Source organism: Rattus norvegicus, chromosome 17 (assembly GCF_021556685.1).
Source record: "Rattus norvegicus strain SHRSP/BbbUtx chromosome 17, alternate assembly SHRSP_T2T, whole genome shotgun sequence".
Taxonomy (NCBI): domain Eukaryota; kingdom Metazoa; phylum Chordata; class Mammalia; order Rodentia; family Muridae; genus Rattus; species Rattus norvegicus.
The window spans coordinates 91,513,062-91,532,223 of NC_141550.1; the positions used below are offsets into that span (position 1 = coordinate 91,513,062).

General features: G+C 38.8%; 1 protein-coding gene across 1 annotated transcript in view; it reads left to right on the forward strand.

The window, feature by feature from the left end:
• Myo3a (myosin IIIA) overlaps window positions 1–19,162 on the forward strand; it is a 224,061-nt gene that overhangs the window by 162,591 nt on the left and 42,308 nt on the right. The window contains 7 exon segments of the mRNA NM_001419731.1: window positions 980–1,109; window positions 2,847–2,926; window positions 3,363–3,440; window positions 6,164–6,369; window positions 12,563–12,674; window positions 15,100–15,262; window positions 16,748–16,871. Of these exon segments, the coding sequence (NP_001406660.1) occupies window positions 980–1,109; window positions 2,847–2,926; window positions 3,363–3,440; window positions 6,164–6,369; window positions 12,563–12,674; window positions 15,100–15,262; window positions 16,748–16,871 (893 nt within the window).

The following is a 19,162-nucleotide window of genomic DNA, read 5'->3' on the forward strand; positions in this document are numbered from 1 at the left end:
AGTCTTTGGGTAGTGGTTTAGTCTCTGAAAGTTCTGGTTGGTTGGCATTGTTGTTCTTATGGGGTTGCAAGCCCCTTCAGTTCCTTCAGTCCTTTCTCTAATTCCTCCAATGGGGGTCCCATTCTCAGTTCAGTGGTTTGTTGCTGGCATTCACCTCTGTATTTGACATGTTCTGGCTGTGTCTCTCAGGAGAGATCTATATCCAGTTCCTGTCAGCATGCACTTCTTTGCTTCATCCATCTTATCTAGTTTTGGTGGCTATATACATATGGATCACATATGGGGCAGGCTCTGAATGGCCTTTCCTTCGGTCTCTGCTCCAAACTTTGCCTCCCTATCCCCTCCTATGGATATTTTTGTTCCCCTTTTAAAGAAGGAATGAAGCATCTGCATTTTGGTCACCCTTCTTGGTTTATAACCAGAGTACTGGCTGAATGCCCAAAAAAGGAGAAATTTACTGTTGTTATTCTAGAAACTGAAACTGTGAGTCCAAGTTACCCTGAGCAGGTTGTTGCCTAATGAAGCCTCTTCTCCTGGCTTGTAGACAGACTATTCTCTCTGTGACTACTATAGACATCTTTAACACAAGTTCTGATTAACATGATTCAATCCATAACTACACATTTTGGCTATTCATCAGAAATCTTTGGAATGTGTTCATAATTTTAAAGTCTTAAAATTATTTAGAAGTGCCAGAAACATACCCCTAAAACATACAGTCTCCAAGTTAGGTAAGACCTTTCATGTTGAAGTCAGTAGAGCTGGACCAGTCCTCAGGGAAATGGGGAAGGTTCTAATCTTCCCATCCCTCCAAATAAAGAAAAGGACCATACCAGATTCACAACACTTCTGACCAAATGGTAAGGAATTGCACACAGAATCTTGTGTGTCTGTTGCTCAGTAAGGACTGAGCTCTCATAAAGCGTTGAGAATGACAGTGACCGGTTGTAATAATCACCATAACACTGTGTATCAACAGGTCCTCTATAGTGCTAGTGGGTTCTTGGCTAAAAACAGAGACACTCTCCCAACTGATATTGTGTTGCTTTTGAGGTCATCAGAAAACAGTGTAATTCGGCAGCTTGTCAACCACCCTCTGACCAAAACAGGTAAGACAGTTGATGTTCGGAAAAGTTCCTCTAAGCCCCATACAGTAGCTTCTATTGATGTGATTTATTTGTGACCATCGTCCTCAATATTCTGTGTGTGTTTATTTTTCAATTCACAAATATCCACTTATTCCTAACCTAAGAGAGGCAAAAAAAGTAATATAAAGAAGCAAGGTTTTTATAAAGAAAAGTATATAACAACCTCACCAGAAAATACAGAAGAGTTCGCTCTCCACAAAAGAAAGCTTGCTGTTTTCTGGAACAGAGAGCTAGAGATGGCCCGTGGTGTTGGCAAGATCTCTATTTATTAAATTCATGTCATCCTGCCCCTTACTCCTCTCCTTATTCATTCTCACTTTTATTAATTGTGGGAAATACCTGGTTCAAGCTTTTCACATTGTAGTTTAAAACACTTCTATAAACTTTTTAGTAGTTTTATTGATGTATAACTGATATATTTAGCCAATGAAATTGGATGTTTTTGCATATGTAAAGACCCTATATATACATCCCCATAACTAATAGAGAGCTTATTGATCATACACATGATCTCCTTCATAGCCCCTGCGATCTCTCCTCCCCTCCCCAACCCTTCTGTGACTGTCTAAACACCATTTGTTGAAAACATTATTCTCCCTCCCTTGAATTCCTTCCATATCCTCAAACATGTACGGAAACGTCTTGTTCTGGACCCTTTGCATGTCATCTGCATGGTCATATTTTACTTAAATACTTAAGTAATTAAGCCTTATTTAAGTATTGAAACTACAGAATATTGGTAGAATAGCACCCCAAGTAAGAACGATGGCTGTGATTCAATTTGCTGACTTTTACAACCTTCATTGCTTCACTGCCTTGAATGGTACAGAGCACACACCTGAAGGTTAAGACTGAAAGTTCATATTGACTTCACTCACATTTGATTTGCTAAAAGCACTTCATGTGACTTTAGAGCTCACTGTGAAGCCCAGCTTGAATTAGAAAAAAAACTCAGAAGCTACCTATCACACACACAAGTACAAACACGCACACATGCACATGCGTGCACACACACACACACACACACACACACACACACCTTGAATGCAAAGTAAGTTCATCTTTCATCATAATCTGCCCGTCTCTTCTCATAATTGAGAGGAAAGCTGTCAGTGACCTCTATCTTTCCCATTAGATCATGAGGAGGTTGGGTTTTTCTTTCTTTTTCTGAATTTGGGGTGTGTGGTAGTTGAGTGTGGTAGTACATGTCTGTGCCGCTAGAAATCAAGAGACTGAAGCAGGAGTATAAGGTCATTCTGGACTACATAGCAGGATCTTCTCAAAAAAGATGAAGAGCAAGAGGAAGAGGAACAGGAAGGGGAGGAGGGAAGAGAGGAAGAGGGAGAGGAGGAGGAAACAAAAGCAAAAACAGGAAAAGACTCATTATAGCCTGTCTGCAGGGGCATGTGCCTTTCATTCTAGCATTCATGAGGTAGAGGCAGGTAGATCTCTGAGAAGTTGAAGCCAGCCTGGTCTACAATGTGAGGTCCAGGATAGTCACGGCTACACAGAGAAAGCCTGTCTGGAAAAACAAAACAGATAAAATTATTTTTCATGTAATTCCCTTTATCCTTATTTGAATAAATAAGTAACCAAGCTTCTGGGTCTTAACATGTTCAGAATACTTTAAATAAGTGGAAAATTGTCCAGCCGCTAAGGATTCTAAAAGACAAATTAATGTTATCTACATTCCCATAGGTAATTTGCCACTGTCTAAAACTAAAAATATAGTAAACTATCAGATGCAAAATTCAGAAAAATCTACAAACCTGACCAAGGTAAGATCATGCACCTCCCGGGCTGCCCATCTATGCCTCCCTTTGGTGATGCTTCTGTGCCCCTGAAAGCAAACCGCTCTCTTTGTCCCTTTGCTTTTTCTTCTCTATTAGCAGATGTGTACATTATGATTGTTCTACTGACTGCTCCTAAAACACCATGCCTTTGTTACATATTCCTAGCTTTTCTTAATCTTCAAATGTTAAAAAATCGCCAAATAAAAATGTGCATGTGGCCAAGGTCAGAAACCTTCATGTTTCTGCACAGAACCAGTCTACATACCAATGAGGCTAACCCAGCAGTTCTTAAAGTACAAATAGCAATAACATGTGTGAATGTGTGAATTTAGACTAAGATGATGGAAAATACCACAAAGTTCTTGTAGATCACAATGTGCAGAAGATGGTAAGGCCTCACTGTCTCCTTTGGTCTCCTTAGAGTGAAACTAGAGACGTCACGCGCCATGCCTATGAAACCACCAATGTGAAAACGCAAACGGTCTCATCATACTTTAGAGTAAGATGTTAAACTATGATACGTTGTATTTAAGGTTACTGTTCATTCTAAATGAGTTAGATATAAAAAAAAGTATAACTAGCAAAATGCAATGTTTATTGTACCCATTAACTGCAATGAATACAGGATATCTTATCACATAGTTTCATTTGTGGATTGGTTTATTTTGATATGTCTCCTGTGATGTAGTGAACCCCAGGGAAATTGTAATGGAATTCTACAATTTCATTAGTTTTTCCTTATGAATTGGGTATGGTGGCGCTTGCTTTTAATCTCAGCAGAGGCTGGCAGATCTCTGTTAAGGTCAAAGCCAGCCTGGTCTACGCAGCAAGTTCCAGGACCCTGTTTGAAACAGAGAGAGAGAGAGAGAGAGAGAGAGAGAGACAGAGAGACAGAGAGACAGAGAGACAGAGAGAGAGAGACAGAGAGAGAGAGAGAGAGACAGAGAGACAGAGAGACAGAGAGACAGAGAGAGAGAGAGAGAGAACGGTGCATACCATTAATCCCAACACTCAGGAGGCAGGGGATGACAAATCTCTGTAAGGTGGAGGATGGAGGACAGCTTGGGCTACATAGTGATATCCCTATCTTGAGAGATAGATAGATAGATAGATAGATAGATAGATAGATAGATAGATAGATAGATAGATAGATAGATAGATAGATGGATGGATGGATGGATGGATGGATGGATGGATGGATGGATGGATCGGTGGGTGGGTGGATGCATGGGTGGATGGATAGATGATAGATAGACAGATAGACAGACAGATAGAAGGTAGATAGATGTGTCTGTGCATGCAAATGAATTCCAACTAGAATAAATATAAATTTTTTAAAAGGAGGATTTTTAATTCAATGCCCTTGAACGGTTTTGAGATGGACAGATGGGGCAAGATCGAGCATGGCTCTCCGGTCCATATTTCCTTTCACATACACAAACCAATACCTTGAGCAGGAGGAGAGAGCCCATTATAGGAGTGGGGCAAGGAAGAAATCACCAGACATAGGAGCACACCAGGGCTTAAGAGCAAGGTGACCTTTCTTGGACTTTATGGGAGAAAGAAAAGGAAGGAAGCACTCTTCTCCCTGTGTTAAAGCACCTGAGGTAACCACTCTCAGTTTAGTTCCAGCATCACTTATCTCTTCTGAACCAGCCAACCAGAATGGTGGAGAAAATGCCACCTAATCACTAGTAATGTCACTTACTATGGAAGATGGAGATGCAATCAAATTGAACATACTATTGGTGTCTAGTGAACCTAGGCATTTCTGTAATGGAGTCATGAGCCACTTTCTAAGCTGTCTGAATACTCGTGTATATGAGAATATGTATGCTCTCCCAGCCCTAAGTCTATAGCAGACACCATCAAATCCTCCTTGAATATTGCTTAGCACACTTACACACTTACAGCCTATGTCCACTCCTAATAAGTGCCGTTATGTCGTCAAGGAAGCACATGCAAACCACTAAACACACTTACAGGCAGACTAGTTTATTTTTTTAAGTTATTTGTCCACACCATTATCATACCACTGTGGTTAACATAAAACACCGTGTGTATGTTAAATCGGATCAGGGCATGAGATCATTTTCATCATCGGGCTGAAGTAAAAATTGACAGAGGAGAATTCCATGCAGTCTGTAATATGTTCTCGAGCTATTTTTTTTATTCTGCTGACTGGAATGGAACAAGGGTGACTGTGCCTTAGTCCTAAGAAAGTCCAGGTGCCTAAATTGCTCAGAAAGCCAGCAGCCCTTGTCACCTTTGGATCCCAGTGCCTGGAAGAAAGGAAGGATGACTCACAGATAATATAATGAGAGGACTTCTGACCTGCAGATGCAACTGGTTGGGAGGGTGACATCTGAGCTGGTCCCCTAGGAAAGTATGCCAGTGCAGCAGATTTGTCTAACTTCAGTATCTGGGTTGCACTGGTGCTAGGACTAGATATGTGTGTTTCTAACACTAAAACCCGGTCCACCATGCTGTGTCTCTTCTCTCTCTTGCTGGGAAGTTCTGATCCTGATCCTAGTCTTAGAGATGATTACTTTGCTGAGGTTCCACTTTTAATGGACACACTTAATCCTAATAGGTTATCCTTAATTGGTTACTATTTTAATAAAGCATTGGTACAGAAAATAGTTTTAATATCTATATTAGTAAAATATTCTCCCCAAATCAATTTGATAATAAACTATAACACGGTGTAATTGTTAAATGCATATCATTTTGATTATTTTTATATGTGTCCTATATATGAAACTAACTTCTCTGCCCTAATTTTAAACTAGACAATTCCAACAGAAATTAAAGTGTTTGCTCCTTATACTTTCTACAAAGACAGAGTAGGACAAGGAAATTAGCATATAAAGTAAATTATCCAAATTGTGTGTCTTGATATTGTAATTTGGTATGTTTGGTTGATAGGATATAATTACTTAGAAAGTATGTAAAAGTAAGTAAATACATTTATAACTTAATTAGTGCTACTTTAAGAGTTTGTAGGCAACCTCCTGGTTATTGCCTCTATATATTTATCACTGAATCTGTAACATTTGGAGGAGTTATCTTCATTATTTCAGATCTTTTTCCACTAGGCTGTGACTAGCCATTTGTAACATTAATTTTTTAAAACTGTAACCTTATAATAAAAATGAAGACCTACAAACTCAGACTTTCTAAGTATCACAGTATGAAACTGATTCTTGCTGTATGTTATAGTACTCCCTGATGGATTTGTTATCTAAAATGGTGGTGGGCCAACCTCATTTTGTCCGTTGCATCAAGCCAAATAATGATCGACAGGCAAGGAAGTATGACAAAGAGAAAGTTCTGATACAGCTGCGCTGCACCGGGATTTTGGAAACAGCAAGAATTCGAAGGCTTGGTTACTCACATCGGATACTGTTTGCTAACTTTATAAAGAGGTGTGTGGATGCTCTAAGTTTCCATTGTGCTGTGTATATTTTTAAAAATCTTCAGGAGGATTGTAGAACATAAAACAGTGACTAGTCTAGGCAGCCTACAAAGGAAGCATTTTATTCAGGTGGTAAAAAGAGAATGTAGCTATTATTAGTTGAGTCTGGGAGACTCTGGTGGGCTCTGGGAAGAAGATGCATGGGAAAGATGCTGGAGGGTCAAGGGTCTAAGTTTCTGTACTGAAGAGCTGAGAGATCTGAGTTCTCAGCCCAATGCTACCTCTTGCTATGTAGCGATGGGACTACACCAACAGTTCTGAAGTAGGAGACATGGTGCCCCTCAAAAGATACCTACCAGTATCTGGAGACATTTGGGAATGTCATGCCTTAGAGGTGGGTACTCCCACCTAAAGGGTAGGAGCTCAGTATGCAGCTAATCAAGGCGTCTACAGCTCAGAGACTGCTCCCACAACAAAGCTCTCCAGACTCAATGCTGGGTTAGGAAACACTGGCCCCTATGGTATTTCTGTTTCCTCACCTCCTAAGTCTGATAGAATGGTTATAATGATCAAGTTGAATATTGTCATGTCTATGGAGATTTGGTGGATATAGAAAGTCAATTAGATTTATATGTCAACTTAATCTTTTCTAATTTAAGAAAGAATCCATTAAGTGCAAAGAGTTCTTAACTCTTAAAATTATTGTAAAATTAAATTTTTATATAGCAGATATATTTTAACCAATACATTAGTGGTGATGCTAAGGTTAAATATTTCAAATATTTAATATTATAGATGCCCATGTTTGTGATACTTGTCAATCCTGTCATTTCTGTTCATCATTATATTTAAAGAAATTTCAAGTTTTATATACTCTGCAATTTCAGGAAATTTTAATGTTTAAAGAATTCTCCATCGGTAAAACTCTCCAGTCTTCCTTTTTAAAGTATGCAAAGGAAGATTGGGAACAAAACAAAGCTTTGTTTCTGATTGCTCAACAAATTCTAATTACATGCCTCCACCAATAATAATAATGAGTAAATAATAATAATAAATAATGAGGAGGAAGAGAAAAAGGAAAAGGAGAGGAGGAGATGGAGGAAAAGGAGAAGGAGAAGAAAGTTGTTTCATGCTGTCTTTTACATAGCCTACATAACTGTTGGTAGTCTGTCGCTGTGATAAATACTGGAGAGAAGCAACTCGATAAAGGAGACATTTGCCTAGGCTGCCAGGCTCAGTGGTTTTGCCCAGTGGTCAGCTGGCTACATTGCTTTCAGACCTGTAGCAAGGTAGAAGCTTTACGATAGGAAGGTGCAGTAGAAGAAAGCAGCAGCTGTTCTTACAGCCAGGAAGCACAGGGATACTGGGGGAAAGCAGGTGGAAGTTGGAGCAAGAATAGTACACCCTTTGGATGCAGGAATCTGCCTCTATGCCTCAAGTAGCTACTTCCTCCAATGAGATCCCGACTCCTAACAGCCCATCAGCTCTCTCACTGACAAGTCAGTATCCTTGTGATCCAGTTCCCTTCAACAACACCACTACACCAGACACAGATCAACCTTCAACACCTGTGCCTTTTGGGGGAACACTTCCTACCCGACCTATAAGAGTGTCTAAGACTCAGTGTAATGAAAATTCTTTCTGATGATTCTCTTCTTTTTTCAGCCATTCACCATAGCTTTTTTTTTCTTTAAAAATACAAAAAGGAAGATAAAGGCAGTTTTTTTTACAATGCCCTGAAATCAAGAAGACACTGCCACTTTTTCATGAGATATATATATATATATTATTTATATATATTATATATATTATTTTATATATTTTATATATATAATATATATATATTATTTATATTCTGGATTTTATATTAAAGGGTTTTTATAGATGTTTAAGTCAACTGTATACATTTAAATTTTAGAGTTCAGAAATAGAATTGAATTTACTTTTATTTTCTTTAGCTCAGTCTCAAATATGTACCTAAATGAGAAATCTTAAAATATTTGAAATTTTATTTAGTCAGTATATAAATAGTTCTGTCCATGAATGTGCATAACCTAAAAATATTAAATGTAAAGGAGTTTTGAGGTTAAAATTAAAATCTGATTTGTTATTATGTATTTCATGTCATGAAGAAAGTAGACCTTTCTTAAATATTAATATAAATATTGTTACAAGAATCTCTCTTGAGTAAGCACTCTTACACCACCAAGAGTGAAAGAGAGGAGACATATTCACCAGAGGACTAAACCCAGGACCTATAGCTCCTGAAAGACTTCAGTCCATATCCAGTTTACATTTTATGTTACGAAACCACAAAGTAGAACAATCAATTAAGTGGGACTTTCCCAGAAGTGTAGCATATATGGCAGTCAGCTTGGTTTCTAAAGGCATATGACAGGTGTAAGCTTTTGCCCCCAGGTTGCCAAAGGTAACAACTGTTGTTTCATCTATTCAGTTATCTCTTCAGGTCATTCTGTTTCTGGCAGCTACTGGAGTCATGCTTGGCAATAAGCAGTAAATCACTTCTTAAGTAAATTACTAAATAAATCAATGAATCAGTGTCTTAGTTACGGGTTTACTGTTGTGAACAGACACCATGACCAAGGCAACTCTTAAAAGGACAACATTTAATTAGGGCTGGCTTACAGTTTCAGAGGTTAATTACCATCGAGGCAGGAGCATGACGGCGTCCAGGCAGGCATGGTGCAAGAAATGCTGAGAGTTCTACATCTTCATCTGAGGGCTGCTAGCAGAATACTGGCTTCCAGGTAGCTAGGAGTGGGTCTTAAAGCTCATGCCCACAGTGACACACCCACTCCAACAAGGCCACACCTACTCCAACAAGGCCACACCTCCAAATACTGACATTCCCCTGGGCCAAACATATACTAACCATTATAATGATCATCTACGAATTGGTCTTTTCCACCTTCTCCTTAAGTATTACTAATACAGTACTATTACTAATATATGTGTGCTAAGCTACTGTGCTAAGAACTGTAAAGACAGTTTCAAAACTGTCTTATCTTCAGTAATTGGCAATCTGATTAGGATTATCAAAGCCAAAGACAGGGGAAGTTAACAAGCAATTTAGTAAATGACAAGTTCATGAGTCTGGTATGCACAATTCAAGAGTCTACAGGGCGAAGGACCATTACATTAAAATGTCAAGATGAGGACTCACAAACCAAGATCTGCCAGAGGATGCAGTTAGTAGGGAAGACAGGAAGTAGGGTTTTATACAGGTCACTGTAATGGCTCACCAGGTTATATATTCAAGCAAAACTGCTTACCTCATGGGACTAGCGAGTGAAGTGAAAAGGAAATGGAAAGGAAGCTATTGGGGTCCCAATTAAAAACGATGTGCCAATAACCTATGTGGATTTGGATTGAGTTGGATTGGAAGAGTAGGCATTAGTGAAGTAACAAGAGAGAAAATGACATAATCATTTGGGTTAAAAGGTATGAGCTTTATGCTTTCAAAATATCTATGGTTTTGTAGTATAGACCACAAGGAAAACTAAATCCATTGTGTTGGTGATGCATTGGTTGTAGGCAAATTATTTCTTTAGAAATTAAGAAGTGAGTGTTAGCTGGGTAGTGGTGTCACACACGCCTGTAATCCCAGGACTCAGGAGGCAGAGGCTTGGGATCTCTGAGTGAGTTCAAGGGCAGCCAAGGCTACACAGAGAAACCTTGTGTTGGGGGGATAAACAGAATTACTTATGTTTCAAAGCCCCATGATAAAATAGCAGATTTCTATGTGATAAATCTGAAAGAAGGTAAAAGCTATGGATATAGTAGAGGGGAAAATGAATCTCTGTTATAAACAACAGGAAGTACCAGAAGTAAGAGGCTAAATCTTTTCTCTGTCACTGTTTTGAAAGCTGTCACCTAACTCATCAGAGACTGTTCAGAAGGCAGAATAATTTAGAAAGGTCCCCTGAAGCTTACTCAGTAGGACTTCATAGCTCTCTGGCACTGACTAATCCTCCCCAGATGGAGAACTCTCCAAACCTTTTCTCAGTGACTACAGATAAGCTTTTCTGCTTTACAAGAAAACAACCCTAAGGTAATGTAGTTCTGCAGTCCACTCAGGGAAGCGAAACGTGGGGTGCTTATCTTATGTGCAGCCATTTTAGGGAAGCACAGATCACCATCCCACTAGGGGTGGGAAAATGCAGTCTAAGATGTGGTGCAGCCAAAGTTGGGGTTCCCTGGCTCCGAGGTACCCAGTTACTGCTGGGGCGCCGTACAGAAGAGTCAGGAATGGGATTGAGGGGTCCATGGGCCAGGACCTTCGGAAGCCCACAAGCTTTGAACAGCAACTAGCCTGGGCTTTGAACAGCAACTAGCCTGGACCAGGAAATGTGAACTCTGCCTTAGCTCATCGGAAATTGTCCTTAGCTTGGTTGTGGTTGTCTAGAAGCACAGAGAGGCCTTCTATGGGAGACTTAGGCTATGGCTGTGTAGGCAAAGGCCTTCATGCTCCCCATAGTGATTCTCGGTGGAAGAGACAGTCAATGTTTACCCATATCATTTATTGACTGCTCATCATGGAAAATGGGTGCATACACCTCCTAAGGGTGGACCAGAGATTAAATACATCTTGCAGGGAGAAGTGTCTGGGAAAGAAAGCTTATTGGCTAAACCCTTGGGGCTCTAGAAACCTCATTAGCCTGGAAAACTGTTCTGGGCTACATGACCAAGGTGGGGAGTGTGGACATGTGTTCCAGGCCAGGAATCTGGCAGGAAGCAGAGAGGCACCTACTGTCTCGGGTGGGTACCCAAGTATCAGGGTCTCAGACCTGCTCTACCTTAGCAAGATTCCTGGTACAGTGTACTGTCCCACAAGGTAAGGTACCCAATATGATCTTAATTTGCATAAGACACTAGGCATATGTATCAGCTTTCCACCAATCATAATGAACCACCTGAAATAGCCAACTAATAAAGATAAAAGGTTGGTTCAGGCTTACAGTCCACTTGTTGGCTCAACGTCTTTGGGCCTACAATTGCACATTACACTTACATGTTGAAACAAAGCAAGGTGCTTCATCAAAGCCAGGGAACAAAGGAAAATGGAAAAGGAAGGGGATGGTGGTCCCAGAAATCTCTTTAAGTGTGCATCGCCAAAAACGCAAAGACTTCCCACTGGATCTCAGGATTTCTACAGTCATCCAAAAGATGTTCCACAGAACAGGTCTTTAACACATGGGCTATCAAAGATATGTGAACTCTAAACTGTAACATAGTTTTACTGGTTTTGTTTTTTCCCAAATGAACCCTATCCTCAGATCCAGAGAAAGGAGCTCCACTTCATAGTGATATCTATTCACAATCATTTTGCTCACAATCTCCTGAGCACAGTTCATTGATGGCAGGATAGTATAGTAGATTCTAGTTTCTTTTCTGTTGCTGTGATAAAACCCTGACAAAAAAACAACTTGGAGAAGTAAGGTTTATTCTAGCCTATAGGTTTTAGCCCATCATTGAGACAAGTCAAGGCGGACACTCAAGACAAGAGCTTGAAGGGAGAACCAACAGAAGTACTGTTTAATAGTGTGTTCCTAGGTTCACATTCAGCTAGTTTTCTTATTCAGCCCAGGCCCACCTGCCTAGGGAATGATACCACTCACAGTGGCCCTTCTTAAATGGATTAGCAATGAGGAAATGCCCCACAGACATGCGCATATGCATATGCAAATCTGATGCAAGTACTTCTTCAATTGCCTTCAACTAGAGAAGGTTTTTCTCTTCTTAGGTATATCAAGTTAACAAGCCAGTTTAGCCATCACAGTGAATATCTGTACTTTAAAGTCAAATTCACATTGAACCCCAATCTTGTCATTTTCTAAATATTTATCCTCAATGTGATTTAAGTTATGTAAGCTTTCAATGTGACTTTCTAGTGATCTGCACACACAGATCGTAAACATTCTATTTTCATGTGCTTATGAGTATTAAATGATTTCCTATATATGAAGTATATGAACCAATGGAGAGCAACCACAGGAGGGAAACTACAGATGTCTCTCAGTTTGTATCTGTCTTACTTTGCTGTCATTCTGAAGATATATAAGGAAGACAAGCATTAAATCTGGGAATTTCATCCCTTCAACCTAACAGACCTCCTGGGTGGCTACCACAGCTGAGATGTTGTACCACTGCACAAACCAACCAGTCATTTTTATCATTTTCAGGTACTATGTTCTCTGCTACAAATCGAGTGAAGAGCCCCCAGTGAGCCCAGACACCTGTGCTACCATTTTGGAAAAGGCTGGTCTTGATAATTGGGCTCTTGGAAAAACGAAAGTAATGTTTTCATATAATTTTAATGGGGAAATTATGACTGGATTTATAGGAGTTGTAACATTTTACTATGGTTGAAACTATTATGAGTTTTGTTAGAAAATATGTAAAATTGGGGGATGAAACGCAATTCATATATCCTTCCTTAATGAAGATAAAAACACTTTTGATCTTTATAAAGCTCAGGCCCAGCTGCCTAGGAATGACACTGCCCACAATGGGCTAGGTCTTTTCTATCAGTTAAAAAATAAAAAAATAAAAAGTTCCACAAACATGCCCATAGGCAAACCTGATATAAACAGCATGAGAAATTTTAATTTAAATGATTTATTCAAAAGAAAAATCCCAATGACACTGGCAATAAATATACTTAACTTCAAATGGTATTGCAGGCAAACTGATGTGTTGATCTATGGAAGGGACTAGGATCTCACTGTGTATTCCTCAATGGCCTGAAAGTCAATTTATAGTCCTGGCTGGCCTTGAACTCACAGAGACACAACTGCTTCTGCCCCAAGTACTGAGATTAAAAACATACACTGCCAGGTCAGCCATCATTTCATGTGTTATCACTTCCAAGCAGTCAGAAAGCTAGAGTAAAGATCAGAATGGGATTTCTGCTTCTCTCTTCTTTTTTAAATTCTTATTTGGTATCTATTATAAACTTGAAATGTATCTCAAGTAAAATATTAAGCATCATCATGAGAATCACTATACGTTTGAATACTGGTACATATATTATTAAATTTGGGAGCCTGGGGATCTTATTTAACCTCTTAGAGAACAAAACTTTAAAAACAAAAACAACTTCTTGAAGATGGAAAAAGGCACATGTGCTTAGAACATCTTGAGGTGGGGTAAGTGCCAGTACATTCTAATTGTATCTTGAATGTATATCAGATAACCCCCCAAGACAGGATGGGGAAACAACAAAACTAAAGGAAGGAAATACTTGCAGACTGACCATTCAAGAATAACTATTATGAGCCACCCCATCAGGACCAAAACACACACCCTCATTTGCTAAGAAGTCTGAGTATTGTGTCCTGAGCTTAGGAGGAGGGGAGAGAATTTCATGATATTCAGAGAGTCCATGTGACAATTTAAGGGATTTTTCTGATCATCAGTAATACTTTGATATTTGATAAAGGAGAATTCAAGGTGCTTAGAGGATATATATTTTATTCAGTCTGTTTTCTTTTAAATGCTCACAAGGATGAACTCTGTCAGGCTAAAACCTCATCATTTATGGTCAGAAATGCATGTGTGACTTCAAATGGAGTTTTAACTTGTAAAAAGGCCCTTTGCCTACCCAGTCTGCATGATATTTAAGTAGCATTTTAAAGCTATTTGTATTTTTCCACTTCACCTTTCCAACTCATTAACATGGATAAAAGTGTTTAATATAAGAGCAATTCTAATGCTATGCAAAAAAATGATGACCTTTTTAAACACATTGAATTTTAAATGAATTGTCAACAACAGAATGGACTAAATATATTAACATCTAGAATCCTGTAGAAATTAAAATTGAATTCAATCAAAATCCATAATGCTGAACTGTTTGCTTTTGGTGCCAGACCCCCATGTTCAGTGGCATGCTGAGAGAGTTCTACAGTCAAGGTTACCAGATCTTATGACTCAGCTATAACATTTGATTTTAAGTAATTTTCTTGATGGGCACAATGAACTCTTTGCAGTAATCTTTGTTGTTGAATTTATCCATTAAAAAAAGTAATATATTATTCCCTTAAGGGATAGGTAAAGGTAAAAATCTTAGGTGTGCAAAATGCCTTTGGTCTTAAGGCTCCTGCTTACCTCATGTTCAAGTTAACTTTAGAATGATCTGAAGTCAACCCATGTTCAGTCTGTTAAGAAAGTTGTTGGTTTCGCTGACACCCTCTCTCTGCCTCATTTTCCCCACTGACAATGCCTTGAAAGTCCCCTGCCATATTCATCTTTGTAAATAAAAAAAATACAGCAGATAAAGAAATACAATGTTTTATAAATCATTTGATAAATGAATAGTTTGTGATCAAACTGCCCTTTCTTTAATTTACAGGTAGATTTGTATGATTCTTTTAAAATTTGGGAAACAGCATTGTCTTTTAAATGTTTTAAGTATGAAAATGAGATCCACCCAGAATATATGATGATAAATATTTGATGATAAATATATGATGATAAATATCAGATCCAAAGAATCCCAGAGTTTGATGAGTCTATGTTTCATTTTCTTCTCAAAGACAAGTTTTCTTTAAGCATCAAAATCTAAGCAACAGAAAAGCCCAAGAAGCAAATAATGTCTTCTACAACCCAAAAAGGTTCAACATACAATCTGTTCTTTAAACCTAATGCACGGCCACTATACATCTATGTGACATCTATGTCTCATGATCTTACTGTATTTTATTTTAATTCTCTTAAGGTGTTCCTTAAATATTATCATGTAGAACAGTTGAATCTAATGCGAAAGGAAGCCATTGACAAGCTTGTTTTGATTCAAGCCAGTGTCAGAGCATTCTTGGGTGCCAAAAGATACCAAGAACTACAGCAGAAGAGGAAGACTAGTGCTGTAATAATACAATCAGGTAATCATCAGGGTGATCTTCCAATGAAAAACTGGATCTTTATGTATGGTCCTAAATCAAATCTAGCACTTCTTGTGCACAGACCTCTGATTCTCATGTGACATGTCTTTATTCTGTGCTACTATAAATTAGATTGTTACACTGATTGACACTTTTAATATTTGAGTAAATGTGTTTGTTTTAAATCAAATAATTTAAGGTTTTGAGTTTCCTGTCAAGGATTAATGAAACACAGTTGACCTATCCTGCTTGATGTGGCAAACAATTGGATTAATTGTGGGTCTCAAAAACCACATTACAATAGCATTACTCATAAGGTGATAAGATTCTTCCAACTCTATTCCAAGGGTTACAATTTTCATAATTTTTTGACAATTTAATTAAATTTTATTTTGTTAAAGGGCATTCATTTCTCTGTATTAATTCATAAAAGTTATATATAGAACCACATTGAACAAATTTTTATTAAAATATATGGATAGATTTTGGATTTTGCTATTTTTGCCTCTAAAGACAGATATAAATTTAAATCATGCCTGGGATGACTTGCCACAATATTTTTTTAATTGTCCAAATTACCATAATGAAAAATGTACCTTACTTTCACTCTGACACTTACTTCTGATCTATTTTGTTTTGTTTTGTTTTGTTTTAGGTGCTAGCCTGGGCTCACTAAATAGATTTTAGTTCACTGACATACATAGCCACATTCTGAAGAACATTCACATGGGAAACACAGTAGCTAACTGTCAAACAACCCATGTTCTATTCCCAGTTCCATCAGTCAGTAATGGGCCACCGCTTCTTTTTGGGGATTTCAAACTGTTCATTTCCTCCCAAAACGTTAAAGTACTTTGGGATCTCATACTCAGCTCTGAAATGTACAGAGCTCTGATTTAAAAGATTTTTCATAACTCACGTGTCAGTTAAATATATCCTGATTAGAAGTAAAGCTATTTAGTTATTCCTTCATTCCAAGTTATAAGAATAGTCTACTGTTGTGAAGAAATGGGCCTGAGTTTTGCTCTGAGAAGCCCTCCAGACAGGAATGTTACTCCATGTAACTTGGTACTCCATGTTACCTTTCTAAATTAAATGAAACTTTGAAAACTAAATTCTGAAATATATATGACTCCTGGGGGTAATTGGTGAAAGTGTCCCGACTAAACACATAGATAAGTGGGGCCTTCTCTAAAAAGAACTGGACATAGCAGAAAAGGGGATAACTTCAAGTGAAGGAGCATGCTGTTTTCCCTGCTCTCGGTGTCTGCCTCTGTAGTTCCATGGAGATTCCATTTATGTACTCTATATCAAAAATAGTCTTGTTAATGAACCCATCTTTAAAAGAAGAAAGAACTGATCTGTTTGGCATCTTTACTTTCATTTTTCCTCTGTGACAATGATGGTTAGAAGTGCTGGTTTGCATTCATTTGATTTTTTTTTATTGCTTTTGATAACCAGTCCTTTGCTCTATATGGGTTTCAGCTGCAAGAAGACATCTCTTGCGAAAACAAGGAAAAAAGACATCTAACGTGCAAAGCACAGCAGGAATGAGTGTCCGTGCCAAGGATCAGGAATTTGACTACAAGAAAAACTTTGAAACTAAAAGGTACAATAATGTTCTTTCTGACACTATTTGGTCAACATGGTGTCTTAGAATAAGACATGGTGATTATAGAATAATGTTCCCAGTCTTTGTTGCTCCTGTCTGGGTTTCTGATACTGATTTATCAAATAGCAGTGAAATGCATAGCCACCTTGTCCTCTTGGGAGTCTGTGGGCATCTTATGCTCATGATGACATTTAGGGAACAGCTCTCTGCAGTTCTACTTTAAGGTTGGGGTGTCCCTTGGTAATAATTCTCTTGACATCCACAGTAACATCTCCATTCCCATCTAAATGACCCTGACCCTTACCATTTATTCCTGTGGCACAGCAGCCAATAGACCAACAGTTCTAAGTTGTAATCACCACCTGCCTTTTCCTCCCATGAACCTTCCTATGTATGATTCCAAAGCACCTATTAGAAGAAGAACAAGAATTCATTTATTCATCAGACTTTATGTTAGGTAGTGGGGATACAGAGATGAAAGAAACAAAACCCTTATTCTTGAATGACTCACAGCATCTTAAAAAAGAATATGACCAATAAATTGCTAGTTAAGTTGGCTAGATTTGATAAATATATATATACGTGTGTGTGTGTGTGTGTGTGTGTGTGTGTGTGTGTGTGTGTCTATGGTGAAGCATTTACCTGGTATAATTAAAGCCCTGAATTCAATCCTTAGTATTATACAAAAAAGGGAAAATGTCATTTAGCTATGCAAAGAGCATGGAGGCACAAAGTGTAGAGAATTCTGTCTTGATTACTACAGATAAATGAAGGTGAAATAGCTTTGAACCACATGGTAAGATGAACTGATGAAAATATGAGTAAACAGTTCTCTGGAAACATGAAGGTCACTCTACACTTAGCCCCTTACCCTTTGTCTTCGACATCAGAATCAGCTGAGGAAGAGACAAGCTACTAAGGTGGAGTCCTTTCATCTCCACTCAACTACATGTGTTATTCTCACACCCAAAACCCATGAGCTATGGGAGCTTGTTACAGCCCCTCCCTTCATGCACACTCTCCCCATATCACACAGGCCAGTCTCAGTTCCTTACTCCACAAACATCAATGTTGACTTAGATTGTGGAGACATCTTACATTTTCAGGTCTCTGTGTGCTCAGGGACCTACATGTGTGCCCTTTGACGTTGCCTGTAATGATCCAAATGATGTGAAACTGGCCTGTTCACTCCACAGAGACCCCAAGTCTGCCTCAGGAGCAGGACCTATATGACAGGAGTCAGAAAAATATAAACAGGTGGCAGATAGGAGATGGAAGAAAGACGGACTAAATTTAATACTTTTAGAAATAATGACGGCTTGTAGATATTGCATGTATCAAAGAAAGTTCAATTAAATACCAATCTGCTTCCGTCTTTCTTCTGAAGACACCAAGGATTTGTTTTCAGTACATAAACACTGATTAAAAATTTGTTTTATTTATTCTTTGCTCATATATTACATCCTGAAAAGTTTTCTCTCCTTCCTTCCTCCATCCACTCCTTCATTTCTCTTCAGAAAAAGGTAGGCACACCATTGATATCAACCAAATATGGAATATAAAGTTGCACTAAGACTAGGTACCTTCCCTCATATTAACACTAGATGAACCAACCCAGTAGGAGGAAAGGGGTCCCAAAAGCTGGCAGAAGGGTCTCAAAGACAGTCACTGCTTCTAATGTTAGGAGCCCCACAAGAAAACCAAACTACACACAACCATAACCTTAGAGGTAGAGGACCTTAGTCCAACCCACACAGTCTCCTGATTGTCAGTTCAGTCTTTGTGAGTCCTTAAGAGTCTAAGATGGTTGATTCTGTGTTTTCTTTGATGTTCTTGACCCCTCTGGTTCCAATACTCCCTCTTACCACCCTCTAAAGGATTCTCTGAGCTCTGCCAAATGCTTGGCTGTGGTCTCCACGTCTGCTCCCATCATTTGCTAGATGAAGCCTCTCTGATGATGATTATTCTATCCTAGGTCTCTGAGCTATCCAGCCTCCGGGTCCTGTCCCCCTAGGTCGTGTCAAGAGTGGGCTCTCTTGTGACATGGGTCTCAAGCTGGAACAGTCATTGGCTGGCCGGTCACTCCCACAATTTCTGTGCCTCCTTTACCCCAGCACATCTTGTAGGCAGCACAAGTTGTATGTCTAAGGTTTTGTGGCTGGTTTGGTGTCCCCAACCCTGCAGTGGAAGTCTTGCCTGGTTACAGGATATGACCAGTTCAGGCTCCATATCCTCCACTGCTAGAAATCTTAGCTAGGGTCACTCTCATCGGTTCCTGGCAGTTTTCA